Raw genomic sequence first — 15,417 nt, 5'->3', positions numbered from 1 at the left:
ACATCCATCATACGCACACGTACTACAAACTATTCAAGTGAGCGCTCTGCCTTCTGTGAGGGAGGGTTAATAGGAAGAGTGGAGGGAAGGATAGACAGAGAGGCAGCGTGTTAGGAGAGAGTGAGGAGGGGGTACAGATGAACAGAGGAGCTGCTGTAAAGTGCTCTGATTAGCCGGAGTAATTATACTGCAGCAGTGAAGGCACTGAATGCATACTGGCCGACTTCCACCATTCCGCTTACCCAGCCACTTGAGGGCCACTGTGGGAAGAGTTAGAAAGAGGGGGAGGAGAGAAGGTGATGAGCGTGGCGTGATGAGAGTGTGGTAATAAATAGCAAAGAAGTCTGCTTTATCTGTGTTTTTAATCTTTCGCTCTCCTTCTTTTGGAAAAACCCTCAAACAGATGCTCAGCATCTCACGTTTAACGCAAACCCGCTCAACGGGTCACCAGACAGCACCTTTTGGAAAAGGTGTTTACAGTTTCAGATCAAAAAGATTCACATGCATGCAGCATCCAGAGTTTAATGAAAAACATAGATATAAAATTGCACTTGGCAGGGGAAGTACGTGCATGTGTCATGTTGGCTATATCAGTTGCATTGATTTTGGATGCTCATATAAAGTGTTTGTGTCTGAAGTTGGAGAGGACTAAGCTTGTAAGTGTGTGTGTGTGTGTGTGTGTGTGTGTGTGTGTGTGTGTGTGTGTGTGTGTGTGTGTCCTGTAGTCAAGTGTGGGTGTTCATAGAGGTCACTCAGCGAAACCTGAGCACAAGTAGAAGAAATCCCTGCACTGATATCGACCCTTCTGCATAGAATACCAGCACAGCACATATGCTGCATCTCTCTCTCTCTGTCTCTGTCATTGTATCATGTAATTGACACTTGGTGACAGCTGGATATGAGGATGAAAATACCCCAGCCATATCATCTTTACAGTATAAGCAGTATACAAGTGAGAAGCACATCAGGATAAGACATTTTTTAAAAATTCCTCACATAAAAAAAAAAATAGGATGAGATTTCCAATAAAGCAGTTTCTCCTTTGCTGTACAAAACTTACTGTATGCACAGTATCAAAGACCACCATGGGAGGCCGGCAAACATCATCATGACCATGTGTCTGCAACCATTACCCGCAGGCCCACTGGTGCTATTTGACAGTCACATATCATGCCATCTCCAGTCCCCACCGTTACTGCTGCTGCAGTACCATCACTCAGGACAAGGCGGGTCACAGTTGATCTGCTTGGGTGGGCGCTGAATGGGCTGCAAAAGGCTGCATTGTGGCCTACGGGATAGCAGATATTTCTGGACAGCCCAGTCTAATAGTGAGCATGACTTTGAAATTCCCAGCGGAAGTAAGTTATCTGCCTGGATCGTGTGTGTTTTTGAGATCATATTAGTGGAATATAGTCTACATTCTTTTATCTTTTAATTAGTCTCTGCACTGTATATTTTGTAATTTTGTAATATTGTGCTATAGTTATAGCTCTAATATCTCTGTATATTTGCAATTGTATACTTGTATATTGTCTTATAGTTTTTATACTTATTTGTTTTTTTTCTGTAAGCACGAAGTACCGCAGCAATTTCCTAATGCTGTGAACCTGTTCACCCATATGGCAATAAAAACCTTCTGATTCTGATTCTGATTCTGATCCAGGCAACCAAAACTGAACTTTGAAAAGTGGTGATTTTTGAATTTTAATCCCAAAAGTGATAGTTTTCCTAACGCTAAACAATTAGTTTTGAAATTAACACTGAAATCTGGAATGGCTACGTTTTTCCTTGAAAGGAATATTCTCTTTCCTTTAATTCTGTCCCTTAATAGATCTGGAATTTTTTTTTTCCATCTTTTTTCACACTTTGACATAATCTGAGTTGACGAGCATGCAAACATAATGATTTCCTCACCATCTTAGCTGAGCATGTTAGCATACTAACATTTGCTAATTAGCTGCAGAGGCTGATGAAAATGTACTGGACACATTCAGAATCTGACCAGATATGCTCCCAGTGGAAAAGTCCAGGGATAACCAAAGTAATTACTATTCATCCTGGTGAATGTGGATCATAGCAAGCAATCAAATAATTGTTCACTAGCATGGCTTAAACTGCTCCTTATTTTTCCCCATTCCATTTTTCCATCTGCCTTTTGTGTGACTAAAGTCTATTATGAGAGGAATTTAAATCATCCATTCTACTACAACGTGGTGTTGACAGATTTTTGAGGCTCATTAACTTGGCAGATCCACCAAGTCAAGGAGAGGATTATTGCAGCTCATTGCTAAGTACCAGAATGCCCATAAAAATGTTCAATGAAATTTTAATTTGAGAATGATAATGTGTACAAGGGATTAATAGGCCATTAGCCAGTGCTCCATCTATTAAGACAATTCTTTGAAGCATTTATTCAAAAGTGCATCACTGGTCAAAGCATGCATTTCCATAACGTAATGCAGAAGAGCATTTTTCATAGAGAAAATCAAGAGCAATACCAACGAAGGCATTTTACCCCACAGATTTGAACTTTGTGGCCCCCCCGATGAGGTCAATTTCACGCCTTGTCTAACCCAAGCGAATTTATAGCTTCCTTTGGTACGAGGCGCTCGACTTTGCTCCTCCTTTCTGGGCTTCTGTTTTGTGGTAGAGCCGATTATTCATTATCTCTTTGTTGACACTGCAGCAATCTTTGACCTTTTAATGCTAAAACTTTCAAAATCCTGCTATTTGAAAATCTGACCAGAGCTAACCTCTGACCACGTCTGTTCCCACCAGGGTTATTATAGTTAACGAAAACGAACGAAATAACGAAAACTGAAATTGAAAAAACATTGTTGTTAACTGAAATAAATAAAAACTAAAATTAAAAGGAAGAAACGACAACTAACTAAAACTGAATTGTGAGTTTACAAAACTAACTAAAACTAACTGAAATTATAGATATTGTTATTTTTTCAAAAGTCTTGTGGATTGATATGAAATCATTTTTTTCCTCTCCGAGTTTAAGCTCGGAACGCCGTCGGGCAAATGGGTGCGCATGTGCGTGCGTGCGCACACCGCGCTGCTCCTCAGAGAGTCCCATGTGGAGTGTTTTTTTTTTTTTTTTTTTTACTATGATAGCACAGATAGCAGCGAGTGTCTTGTTGTGGATGATGAAAAATGTACGGAACACTTCTTAGTCAGGAAAAAAAACACCAACATCAAAGCAGACCTGAGAAGCGCACACAAGGCAGCTACGGAAACCGCTCTCATCCTACAAGGCAACCCGGCCTGCACCTCCAGAGAAACGTGACTACTCGTCAGGTCAACGCAGCCCACAACGTTGTGTTTAGTCCTTGTGCGTTTCCGGCTACTTTATCAGTCAGATAATAACAATCAGGACTAATAATCAAAGCATCAATATAAGGACTCACAAATGTCAGCAAATTCCTGGAGGGAGCTGCTGAAACTATGGGAATGGACGTGAAGGAATGAAGAAAGTGAAAAAACAGGGACAAATATGTTTGCACCCTAAAAACTGAGCACAAAGAGCGAGGACCAAAAAACCCCCAGCACACAACCACAAGGTAATTAACACACGCAATCCAGCTATACATGCATAAATGCGGACATGAGGTCGGACACTTCCGTAAGCTACATAGGCCGCAAAGACCCTGCAAGTCTAATCAGTGAGCATCTAACCAAGCTAGCTCCAAAACAGAAGCAGCATCAGGTGGAGAGAACATCAGGATGCAGCTGGATTTGAGCTTTGACTCCTTCAAGGAGTTTGTTTTTGTCAAACACCACATGTAGCTGTTGTTAATCTGCTGCACTGAGGCTGAACTTTATTGGGAGTTTATTGTAGAATTTATCGAGTTTTGGAGTTCATATTGTTAGCAGTTTCTCCCTGTTGATGTTCATGGGTGTCCTTAATATTACACACATTTAGCATGTAGTTCTGCTGTCTGTGAACAGTTGGTTGCTGAATTTATTTCTTTAAAGGGTATCTTTAAAGCGTACCTGATTAAGTATGAAAATACTAAAACTAATACTGAAACTAACTAAAACTAAGCATAAAACCAAAAATAAAAACTAATAAAAACGAGCAAAACCACTCTGAAAACTAATTAAAACTAACTGAATTAGAGAAAAAAAAGTAAAAAACTAACTAAAACTAAACTATAATGTAAAATCCAAAACTATTATAACCCTGGTTCCCACACATGTGGAAGTTACCCCTGGTGATTTGTGCTAAATGTGATTGAGACATATATGACACTGCTAAGTTTTTAAATGGACTTTCACGCCTGATAGAAACCAGCTCAGTTTTTGTTCTTACGTTAAGTTCTCCGGTGGGTAGTAATAATATGACTATCTCTTGGTTTGTTTATATAATAAACTGAAATGGTAAATGGACTAGTTCTTATATAGCGCTTTTCTACTCAGTATGAGCACTCAAGGCGCTTATACAACCTGTGCATTCACCCATGCACTCCCATTCATACAAGCACTTCCATTTTTACGAAGCTAAGTGCTTTTTAATTAACTAACATTCACACGCATTCATACTCCGACAGAACGGTCTGAGAGCAACTTGGGGTTAAGTATCTTGCCCAAGGATACATTGGCATGTAGCCTGGAGTAGCCAGGATTCGAACCGCTGACCTTCCGATCAGTAGGTGACCTGCTCTACCTACTGAGCTACAGCCACCCCCAATAATAAATAAAACCTGAAAAGTGACAACATATCCTTTCTGGGTTTTTTTCAACTCAACTCTATGAAAGCAGCTTGAAAATGTGGCAGACTTACTGTAGCAGACAGTATCACTGATCGCCGTGCAAGCAGCCTGCTGTGTTTCAGTTTCCTCCTCACAGATGGTGCAGGGCAGGCAGGGTTCGAGGGAGCTTTCCTGGTCAGAGAAGGTGTCATCGACACATTCCTCACACACCGTGTCATGATTGTGATCACAATGGGAGTACACGCCCTGTCCGACAGGGCACACCGTACACGGCTCACAACTGCCAGTTACAGAACTCAAGAAGTAGTTATAGCCACAGATGCATTTGGCATCGTTGGAGTCAGTGCATGGCGTCTCCATCCGCATCAAGCCGGTACACTGAGTGCATGGCTTGCACTGCTCTGTATGGCTGTAGTTCTCTGAGAAGGTCTCACCTACACATTGGAGGACAGGTCAAAGGGGACAAGACAGAAAAGTGAGGAGGAAATAGAAGATGAGGCAAAAAGTAAGAGAGATTAGAAGATGAAGAGAGAAGGAAATGTGAGGAGATAAACAGGGAAAAAAACTGTGAGTATAATGACATTAATCATGTTTACTGCACATTCATTAAAAGGAAGGACACATTGATCCACTGGGCTCTTTAGTGATTTGTGCTTCGGGACAAGAAAGGTGCTCTTGTTGGGGAGTGAGTCAAAACCCTGCTGCGCTCATTACGATATCGATCCCAGAGTGTTTGTGCTGCGCTGAGTAAACTGCTTTAATCTTAGTCATACACGGGGAGTGAAATGCAGGTGCATCTACATCCTTCCACTGAAGGCCTGTCTTTAAAAGTCACGATCACTGACTTAAGTAAATTAAGATGCTTTTGGTTAACTGATCTTGGGCAATTTTTTTTCCAATTGTTTAGTCATAATATGAACTGATTTAAAAAGTAGAATTTTGAATTGCCGTTAATAAAATATATCATCATGTAGGGCTGTGCTCATAGAGTTCATAGTCACTATCCCTTGACTTCAGCGGAATGAAAGATATGGATAAGGAATATAGAACTCCAGTTTTCAGAGAATTCCACTGCACTCTGCTGAAAACTGCTATATTCAAAGTACTCAGTGATTGACTATAAAAAGCGCACTGAGTTCTTACCAACTGAGGAGAACCCAGTGATAACCCCAACCTTTAATTAGGATTTCTGTGACTAAAGTCAAATGAATTATTAATCATCATCACAAATGCTGATAATACAGCAATGCACAAACTTCTTCTCACAAGGCAACAACTTCATAGGAAGCAGATTTCATAACAACAGTGCACTGTTCATAGTTTACCTTTGGGTTTAACACAGGCTGTTATTAGCTAAACTTCACTCTTTGGTCTGCCTAAAGTAACACTGAGCTCATGTAAGAGTCAGGGCCAAATGGGTGGACTAACTGGCAGCGGCATCCCTATAATACAAGTGTTGGTTCTGGTTTGTGTCACATGTTTGCTAAGTCCTCACAGGGTTTGATGTTGCTGGGATAAATGAATGTAATCTAAAAAAAAAACTTTGATTATGAGTCACATTTCACTGAATAATATGTTGTTGTGAGTTGAGTGCAAAATGAGCAAAAAAGATAGTTATGATGAGCAGTGTTGAGATGAATGAGGTAAAAGCTGTGGTGACTTATTACTGGCTGCCTCTCAATTACTTCAGTCTCTTCCGATTTGTTCTTCAATAATATTTGGAGTCGGGAGGATTTGGAAGAGTTCATGACTTAGGAAGTGATGACCTCAAATTAGCTTATTCTTACACTGAGAGTTCCTCAGGACAGAAACTAATCTATTAATATTGCATTTTCATATAGACTTATTTTCAGATATAATTGGATGCCTGCTGAATTATGCATACAATATGAAAGCCAGAGTGTTTGCGTGCCCTATGAGTGTGCTTTAGCGGTTGAATGAGATGCGAGTATAGTAGAAAGGCTGACGGGAGTGTGGGGTGAGGCGGGGGGGGGGGGGGGGGGGGGGGGGGTCGCGCTCAGATTCATTACAGAAGCAGCGTCGCTGTTCTTCAAATGCCATTTTAGTTTTTCTGTGCATAACATGAGAGCGGTCACCGTGCAAGAGCTGCAAAAACAACACAAAGACTTTTTAATCCTTGCATACACACACATACACACACACACCATTCAATGGGTGGCAAAGTACAGCTGTTTAGAATAAACGTTTCACAACGTGAGATTTTGCGACAAACTGTTTAATTAACACCAGAGTCTGCCTGTTTTACTATTGATTTCACAAAATGAAGCATGTAGCAAGTTTACACCGTTCAAAATCTCCTCAGTGGCTTAGCGCCGTTTGTCTTAAAGTGAAGTAAATCATTGGGACCGGCGGAACTATAAATAAAGCCACATGTCCGTGTGGATGTGTGGGACTCGCAGAACTCTTATCTGCATATCCATATGCTTCAGAGTGTGTGTTTTTCACAAGAATTGCTTAGCGGGTGTCGTGTTGAGCAACAACATATTGTCAGTGTGAAAAACCCCACAGCAATGTCCCAGTGCTTGCTTTTGCGTTGTAAGCGGCTCTGGCAAGTAAACACTGACACCAATTGAAGCTCTAAACACCTTGTAAACAGCAGCACTGCTAAGAGGCCGACTATGAGACCTGTCACATTATACAAGCAGACTGAGTGGGGCAGATGGAAGTAATGATATAGACACAGGTAGATGGATCAACAAGCTCTGCGCAAGCAGCCGCTCAATTCACTTGAATGGTTCTTGAGACTGTTTGACGCAGTATAACAATAAGCAGTCTTTGAGGGTGGTCCGCCAAACCAAAAAACATAGCATAGTGTTGAGGAAGAGCTGATGTACAACTAGAAGGAGAAAAGGTCACGGGAAATGAGGCAAGAAGGCCAGTTTCCTTCTTAGAGAGACACCATCAAATCCTGTGTTTTTTCTCTGAGTCTGTCATCACCCCGTGCTCTTATTACTGTCTGGAGGCAGAAGTGATAGAGGAGAGTGACACCGGCTGAACAATCCAGAGCCAGACAAACACCAGACCTCCAAGGTCAATAATTATTTGAATTTGTGAGGTTGAAACCTTTGTTTTGGTTGCAGTCAGGCTCAACCGGTAAACCTCTCCTCCTCATTCATTTCAATTATCCCACTGTGCGCAGGCTTCCTCGCTAATTTTAACTCGCATGCATGAGTCCCTTTGCAGTTCTTGTGTGTAAACATGCCTAAATGTGACCATATGCAGCGGGTGCTCAGCAGGAACTGTCAGAAGAGGTGTGTGTGTGTGTGTGTGTGTGTGTGTGTGTGTGTGTGTGTGTGTGTGTGTGTGTGTGTGTGTGTGTGTGTGTGTGTGTGTGTGTGTGTGCGCGCACGTGTGAGTCAGTGTGTGTCTGTGGTTTTTGCGTCAGCGCTTTCAAGTGGAAAGAAGAAAAAAGAGAGGCCATCAAGAATTAGGTGAGGAGTGCATTCTTTAATAAAATATGACCTTCTTTCTAATTGTCCCCAGCTGATCTCTGATCAGCACAGCTTTAGTGTCATCATGTTTGGCTATAAAGGTGGTTGTTGTTAAAGGGAGATGTGGCTATGAATGGGGACATGATGCACCTAAATTGTGCCACTTCAGCCCATAAGGACCCCCCCCCCAACACTGATGTGTTTTGGTCCCATTAGTGTCATAAATAATGTAGCTCTGAATGGCCTTGAAGCTGACTGATGATGTTCACAATCAGCACTTCAGGTGTAAGCTTTTTAGCAACGCTGTGCTCCTCTTACCCTTCACAGAAAATCAGGGGCCGTGTTTCAGCTCAGACACCATTTTCTTCCCACTCAAACCGCTGACCCTTTGCTGACTGGGGATAAATTATCAACATTTGTAAAGTTGCATGACGGCTTTATTTGTCTTTTTAAACACAAATTATCGCCGTGCTTCATTGGACCACTTAGCCTCCCTCCAGATTTGAAACAGGTGTTTTAGGATAAGAACCAAAGTTATTCTTGGGGAAACCAAGATGTGATTTAACAATCAACGTTTACCCTCGCATCCTATACTAATAACTTTACTAATAACAAGCTTCCTCCAGTACAGCCAGTGAAGACCTGCCAGGAGAAAATCTCCATTTCCCCTTTCTTAATCCCTCATGAACTAAAGTTGGCAGCAACTTGATGTTCTGCTTCAGCGATCCCAAGACATTCTGTGATACTACTTTCCTCCCTCCTTTAATTCCAAGTGAGCCTCAGTCCAGTTGGCCAGCAGGACTCGCTGACATTGACTCTTGAGGTTTTGCCCTGCATACTGCGTTCATGCTTCTCTCAATGGTTCACTAAGTGAGGCAAGTCTGGTTGTCTTATCTCCCATGACAGCAGTGAAAGTGAAGGAGACTGATAAATATTTTATTGCTGCTGATGCTGGCACTCGTCCTGAGCTGGGACTGGGGAGGCCATTGGTGGGTGGACGGGTGGAGATGGGGGGGGGGGGGGGGGGGGGTGTGTGTTACTCTCACAGGAAGTGGGATATTAAGGGAGGTCGAGGTGAATACAGATTTGCCCATATTTACCATGAAACAGGAAATGGATGTGTTGGATTTTACTCTTCAATTATTCATTTCTGCACTTTAGAAAATGTATTTATAGCATTCGTTTTTTGAGTAAGGCCACCGTTTTAGCCTCTAACCTTTACTTGTATATAAACGTCACTAAGCCTTTTTTTTTTTTAGACAGTGTGCTCCTGTGGGCTTCAGGTGCATTAATATTTTATCTGCTGAAACAAAAACAATACTGAAAAGTAAAAAAATGCATTTGCACCGGAAATTGAATTTAATCTCCTGGGCGTTTGAGCTTAATTGTTGAGTGTTTATCAGTGGTGAATACTGTTCCTGTACTGCAAAGCAAGATAATTGTACACTGTTAGAAGCACAATAGTCTTTTCAATATGGTTTAATTAGCTGGATCAAATGGGTAAAGATGCACTGATGTAACAGTATGCATGATAAATGAGCAGATCGTGCCCTTTGGTGCCTGGCTCTCTAATACCATTTTATCCGCTAATACAGACGATGAGTCATAGCAACGGGGGTGGGGGGGTGCTGGCTGAGAAAAGTGAGAACAGGAGATGAAGGGAGACACGACAAGAATTGGTGAGATTTGCTAGCGTAGAGGAATAGGGGATGAGGGAGAAAATGACAAAACTTCTATTCAGTCCAGAGAGGCAGCCCACATTATAGGAAAGTGGAGCATCGTCTGCCGCTGTATGCAGCAGCAATATGAAAAGGAATATAGTATGCAAGATGAAGTTCTCGTGACGTCAAAGCAGTGATAAAGTCCAGATGCCCGTGAAATAGCAAAGTGTTTCTCCACAGACTCCAGACACCATTTAATGTGAATTAATATTTATAATATGCATTCCTAATCTGGATTTTCTGCAGCACTGCTGCAAACTCTGAAGAATTTCTTTTTTTTCTTTTATTTTTTGTCATATTTGTCAAATTCATACCTCTTCGTTTTTGCACTGGATTGCTTTGACAGGGTGGGTTTATGTGAAATTGAGTCATTGTATCTCGTGCTTTTTTTTTTTTTTTTTAACCTGCCCTGTGGCACTGTTGTGCTCTACATATAGAGAAGTGACTCTACAGCTCTTCAGCTACTCAGGGCAAAAAAAAAAAAACTTCAAAGGGGTGAAATTAGCCAGGCTTGAGAGGCTTAATAACATAACTCAGAGATTTGCATTTGTTGTGCAAACAACTTCACAAGACCAAGACTTCAATTCTCTGTGGAGAAAAAGGATTCCTGCCAGTCCACAATCATTCCTCCAGAATGTGTTCACTTCCCTCATAATGGCATCCAGTTGATATTTTTGGGGTTCTGTTGAGCACATGGGAAGATTTTGATGTTAAAAGACTTTTACTCAGCATTTCTTGTTTACGGAAGGATGTTTTTCAGCACATGTTGCCATGATGGATTCGTGCCACCAGTCAGTGTTGAACAATTTTGCAGCTTTTGCTGAACTATGCAGTGAAAGTCCTTTGTTTTTGCATGCTGCAGAACAATAACTTAAAGGGCAAAGAGAACTGCTCGGACAAAATGCTAAATTTATTTTCTTCTTTGTGTTGTTGTGATGTTGGAACCTTTCCCAGCTCTGGGAAAGCGTAGCCCGAGTCCCTAATGGTTCACAGCCTCAGACGAACCTTTAAATGATCACATTTGGACCCACTTACAAGCATCCAACTGATGAATTCCTACATTCATTTTTGGGTCACTTGATACAATTTATACAAATTGAGCAACAGCAGTGTTTTTGGCTTTGAAAATCTTTGTTTAGAGTTTGGACCCCCCAAAAATGAATGGCATGTATAAATAAAGATTATGTCATTGTTGAAAGTGTGTATTAATCAGATGCAGTTTTTGCAGCTGGTGCATCAGTTTACATATGTGTGTGTATATATATATATCTTTCGATTTGTTTCCGGATTTATTTTAATCTGCTTACATTTGGCTTACAAGCAGCAGAGTCAAGTTTTTGCATGTTGGTGTTTCATAATGTAAAAATTCAAGAGTTGGTTCCTAAATCACTGTAATAAAAAACATGTTTGACCCACTTTATTAAAACCACTCTGCACTTGTTTGAAAACTCTTTGTGTGGTTTGTGGTTGTATTTTGGTTGTGGAGAGACATGTTGGTGCTGAGCTTTGTTTTCAGTGCCACAAACAGGAATGGCAGCACAAACTTCTGTAAAGGTCACAATATGTTTTTAAAAGTATTATCTTTTATTAAAATGCTTAATTTTTTAACACTTGATCTGTAAAAAAAAAAACTTGTTTTTCTTGTGGAAATCTATTTTTACAGTTAGGCGTTTGCTTTTGGCTTGTGGAAATGTGAAAAATCCCCTTGGCTCTTGAGTGTTTTGCAGCTATAAATAATAGCAAGGCATTAATAGAGAGTTTTCACAGTATTTAATCAAGTTGAAAAGCTGTAAATGTTAACAAACTGTTAATTAGTGGATTTGGATCCACACTCTCCACACTCCCCATAATGATTTATTACCCAACATCATAATAGCTTGCTTTGTAATTTTGATTATAATACTGACAGAAAACGTCAAACTTCTTAAAAATTGCATGCACAACAAACAACAGTAATAAAGTACTCACTGTCCAAACACTGAGCGCAGACGGTCTGAGTGAGGCCACATTTCTTCACCACTCCCTCTCCAGGTGGACACTCATTGCAGCATTCTCCATTCCTGGTGTACTTGCCAGAAGCGCAGGGGAGAAGCACAGCCCGCTCCGTCTTGGACGCCAGCACTGCTGCCACCTGGCACACCGGGACAGCGGCGCAGTAAATCAAAGCAACGCAGAGAGAGCAAACTTTCACACGGATGCAAACGCGCTGCGCAGGACCGCCGTGACACGCAGGGCAAAACAAATTGATGGAAATTACTGCCAGGTGTCCAACCTGTTCCGTAACTCTAACCGCTATCAGGATTCATCATAAATCATGTTGTCTCCGCCTACATTAGACACACTTTAGACAAGGCAGTCGTCTCAAATGCTCTAATAGCTCCCCTAAAGGCACAGCAGCTCTAATAGTAAACTTATGACACGCTCCAGCCGAGACACTAAGCATAAAATCATGGATGCGCGACATTATACGCATGCCCGTCCTAATTATTGTCTAAAGGTGAAAGTTGCTGTGAATGTCAGTCTCTGCTTCCGATCTCCGCTGGTACACGGCCTACACACACACACACACACACACACACACACACACGCTTGTACTTCTACACTTGTGAGGACTTTTTAAAATTGAAAAAGTGCATTTCCTCTCACCACCCTCCCCACATCACACGCATGTTTTCATGATAGCACTTTTTTTTTTTTAAGTTTGAAGATGTAAGACGTTGTACTAAATCCAAGTTTACAATGTGGGGATTTAGGTTTTAAACAGTTCCCACATTGTGATTTTTGTCTCACAGGGGGAAAAAAGTTAACTCTTACTGAATCCACAGCTGAGGGGATGAAGTTCTTTCTAAAGTCGAGTGTTTTTGTATCCATGTCCTGCTTTGCATATGTAAGTGCCACAGTTAGTCATGTGATCGTCGTGCTAAATGCTTTTGTATGTTTTTTTTCTTTCTGACACATATCTTGCCTCTACAATGGGGTTCATGCATGCACAAATTATTTGTCACCAATATCCTGTCTGATAATGCCCCATCCACTCCAGTTATCACCTCCTCTGTTTTGCATTCCCTCTGTCCTCTCTGATATAAATTCCGTGCAGCTTTACTGGCAAAAGAACTGAGGCTTGTTCCACTGGTGTGTGTACAACAGTGCAAAATGAAAAGAATTCATACCCAGACGTTTGAGAACAAAGAAAATCGTTATACTGAATCACTTTCATGTCCTGTGGCTTTTATTATGTAATGAGCAAAAGCTCATTTCCACTTAATTCACATTTGCTGAGACATCATTTCGGTCTTTTTTCTGTCTTTCTTTCTGTCACCCCCCACCCCACCCCACCCCCAGCCCCCACCCACTGCCCCTGCTTTCATTCAGAAACAGATGTACTGAGCAGCCAGCAGCTCTCTCGCTCTCATTCCCACTTCTCTTGCTCAATGTTTCCCCCTATCTGTCACTCCACTTTTTGCTCTCAAGGTGCATTTCTCTTCCTAATCATTTCTCCTGATTTTAACAGCCTGTTATCTCAACCTTTTGCACAAATTTCTGTTGTTGTATGAGCACATTATCAGACTTTAAGTCTGCAAAAATGAACCTTGGATGGAGCCCAAAACCATAAACGACATTCCATCTTTCAGGGGGATGTCTCTGACTACTCTCCCCTTCCTTTTATGTCTCGCAGGAATTTTACTTAGCTAAAAGACAGATTAATGACAAATGCAGTGAAACTGGCGACAGGAATATGCATACACATGCTAATAAAAACGTACAGTGGCGCAGCTGTGCTATGCTTGATTTGCTCCCTCTTCAATTTCATGGTCAATTTCAGAGTTTATTTCTAAATTTAATTCTACCAAAGTGCATCCGACCGTCACCACCCTTTAAACCAGCTGTCATAACAGAGTGTCCCCTCACATCCAGGGCTGTTCACATGATGACTGAGCCACACAGCCCAATTAGACCAGCTGCTGTGCACTCAGAGTGCTGGGAGGATGTGACCTCTGTTCTGTACTTTATTACCACCATCTCCTATAATCAGCTTTCTCATATGATCAGAAGAGTCTCGTGATTTTAGGCAAAAAAACAAAACAAAAATAAATAAATTCAACAAAATGATAAATAAATAAATCCAACTTGCTGGATACATATTTAATGAGTTTAACGTGAGCTGCAGTATCTTTATCTAGCCTTCGTTCAAGGCCAAATTACCCTAAAAAGTTTTTGTTAAAAAAAATATTTCTTCTCATTAATGGCATTAAAGTCTGGGCCAAAGCTACTGATGTCTGGATGTGACCCAGTGCGAAGATGATATATCAATTTTCCAGAAACACAATCCCAGCAGTGCTGTTGAACTTTTTTCTCCCATGGGTGAAAACCAAAAGGGCGGCACAAGTGTGCATAAAAGGGGGTGTATATGCGCGCGCGCGTGTGTGTGCACAGCTGAATATAATTTAGTCTGTCCACGAAGTCATAAGCAAATCAGCTGACATGTTGCCACTTGCAGCACCCGCATGTCACGCTTAACCAGAAAAACGGCATTGCTCCTTTAATTGGACTTTTTTTTTTTTTTTTTTAAAGGGAAACATCACAAAAGCAATACAGTACATATTTAATAAACTGCTTTCAAAATATCACGGAAATGTCTCAGAATGGATCATAAATGCCACACAGTGGTCAAGAAAAAGTCACCACAAAAGTCCCTGCAGGGGGTATTATATTTATATTGTTGCAGTAACATAGAATTCCAAAGTGGCAAACAATCTCTGCTCCAGTTGGCATATTATGGGGAGCAGTTAGTATAGAACAGGAAATCTTAAAATTAAAAAAAATGAAAAAGTGAAATGAAAAAGTCCGTAAGGTCACTAAAATCCCATTTCAAGAATTACAGCATTAAAGAAACAAGCTACTGCTGCAATCACTTACTGCACAGACTCACCAAAGCGCACGAAATGACCAGCGATAAGGTAGAAGTCATCCTGATTCGTCTGCCGGAGTCACATAAAGAGATGTTGTGCAGAGAAAGCAGCGCTATGTGGAGGCGGAGAGCCGCTCAGCAGGAGTGCTCATTTTAATTCCAGCAGCACGGATTTTATCAATGAGCCCGCACCATCGCGCGTGTCTCCGGGACCTCTGGACTGGAGTCAGATGCGAGTGTAGGTGCACCTCCTCAGAAGCGCCACTATTTACACACTACTGCACCACCACACAGAGTGAAGAAGAAGCGGAGGAGGAGGTGCGGGAGACCGTCCTGTCAGGAGTACTGCAAGTGCACTGCGGAGGAGGCAGGCGAAAAGAGGAGAGGGCCACGTTCACCCTCCACTTTATTACTCCCGATATTCCTGCAGTGCAACCTGCTCCTCTCTCTCTCTCTCTCTCTCTCTCTCTCTCCTCTCTCTCTCTCCTCTCTCTCTCTCTCTCTCTCGTTTTAATCTCACGTGAGGTCTGATTCGTTGAAAAATTCTTAAAATGATTTAGTTTTATTATTAAAGTCTGACATTAATGTTTTGCACATTCAGCAATAATCCCCTC

The 15,417-nt window shown here is 41.5% G+C and overlaps 1 protein-coding gene across 1 annotated transcript in view; it reads right to left on the bottom strand.

The window, feature by feature from the left end:
- Positions 1–15,156, bottom strand: part of ngfra (nerve growth factor receptor a (TNFR superfamily, member 16)) — a 30,518-nt gene extending 15,362 nt beyond the window's left edge. The window contains exons 1-3 of the mRNA XM_030735272.1: positions 14,825–15,156; positions 11,863–12,025; positions 4,793–5,155 (exon numbers count right to left, since the gene is read on the bottom strand). Coding sequence (XP_030591132.1) covers positions 4,793–5,155; positions 11,863–12,025; positions 14,825–14,863 — 565 coding nt within the window. The 5' untranslated portion in view covers positions 14,864–15,156. The remainder of the gene's footprint in view (positions 1–4,792; positions 5,156–11,862; positions 12,026–14,824) is intronic.
- Between the last annotated feature and the right edge of the window lie 261 nt (positions 15,157–15,417).

Source organism: Archocentrus centrarchus, chromosome 8, assembly GCF_007364275.1.
Source record: "Archocentrus centrarchus isolate MPI-CPG fArcCen1 chromosome 8, fArcCen1, whole genome shotgun sequence".
NCBI classification, from domain to species: domain Eukaryota; kingdom Metazoa; phylum Chordata; class Actinopteri; order Cichliformes; family Cichlidae; genus Archocentrus; species Archocentrus centrarchus.
Note: the sequence above shows the minus strand (reverse complement) of the source record. Positions and strands in the feature narration are given on the sequence as shown.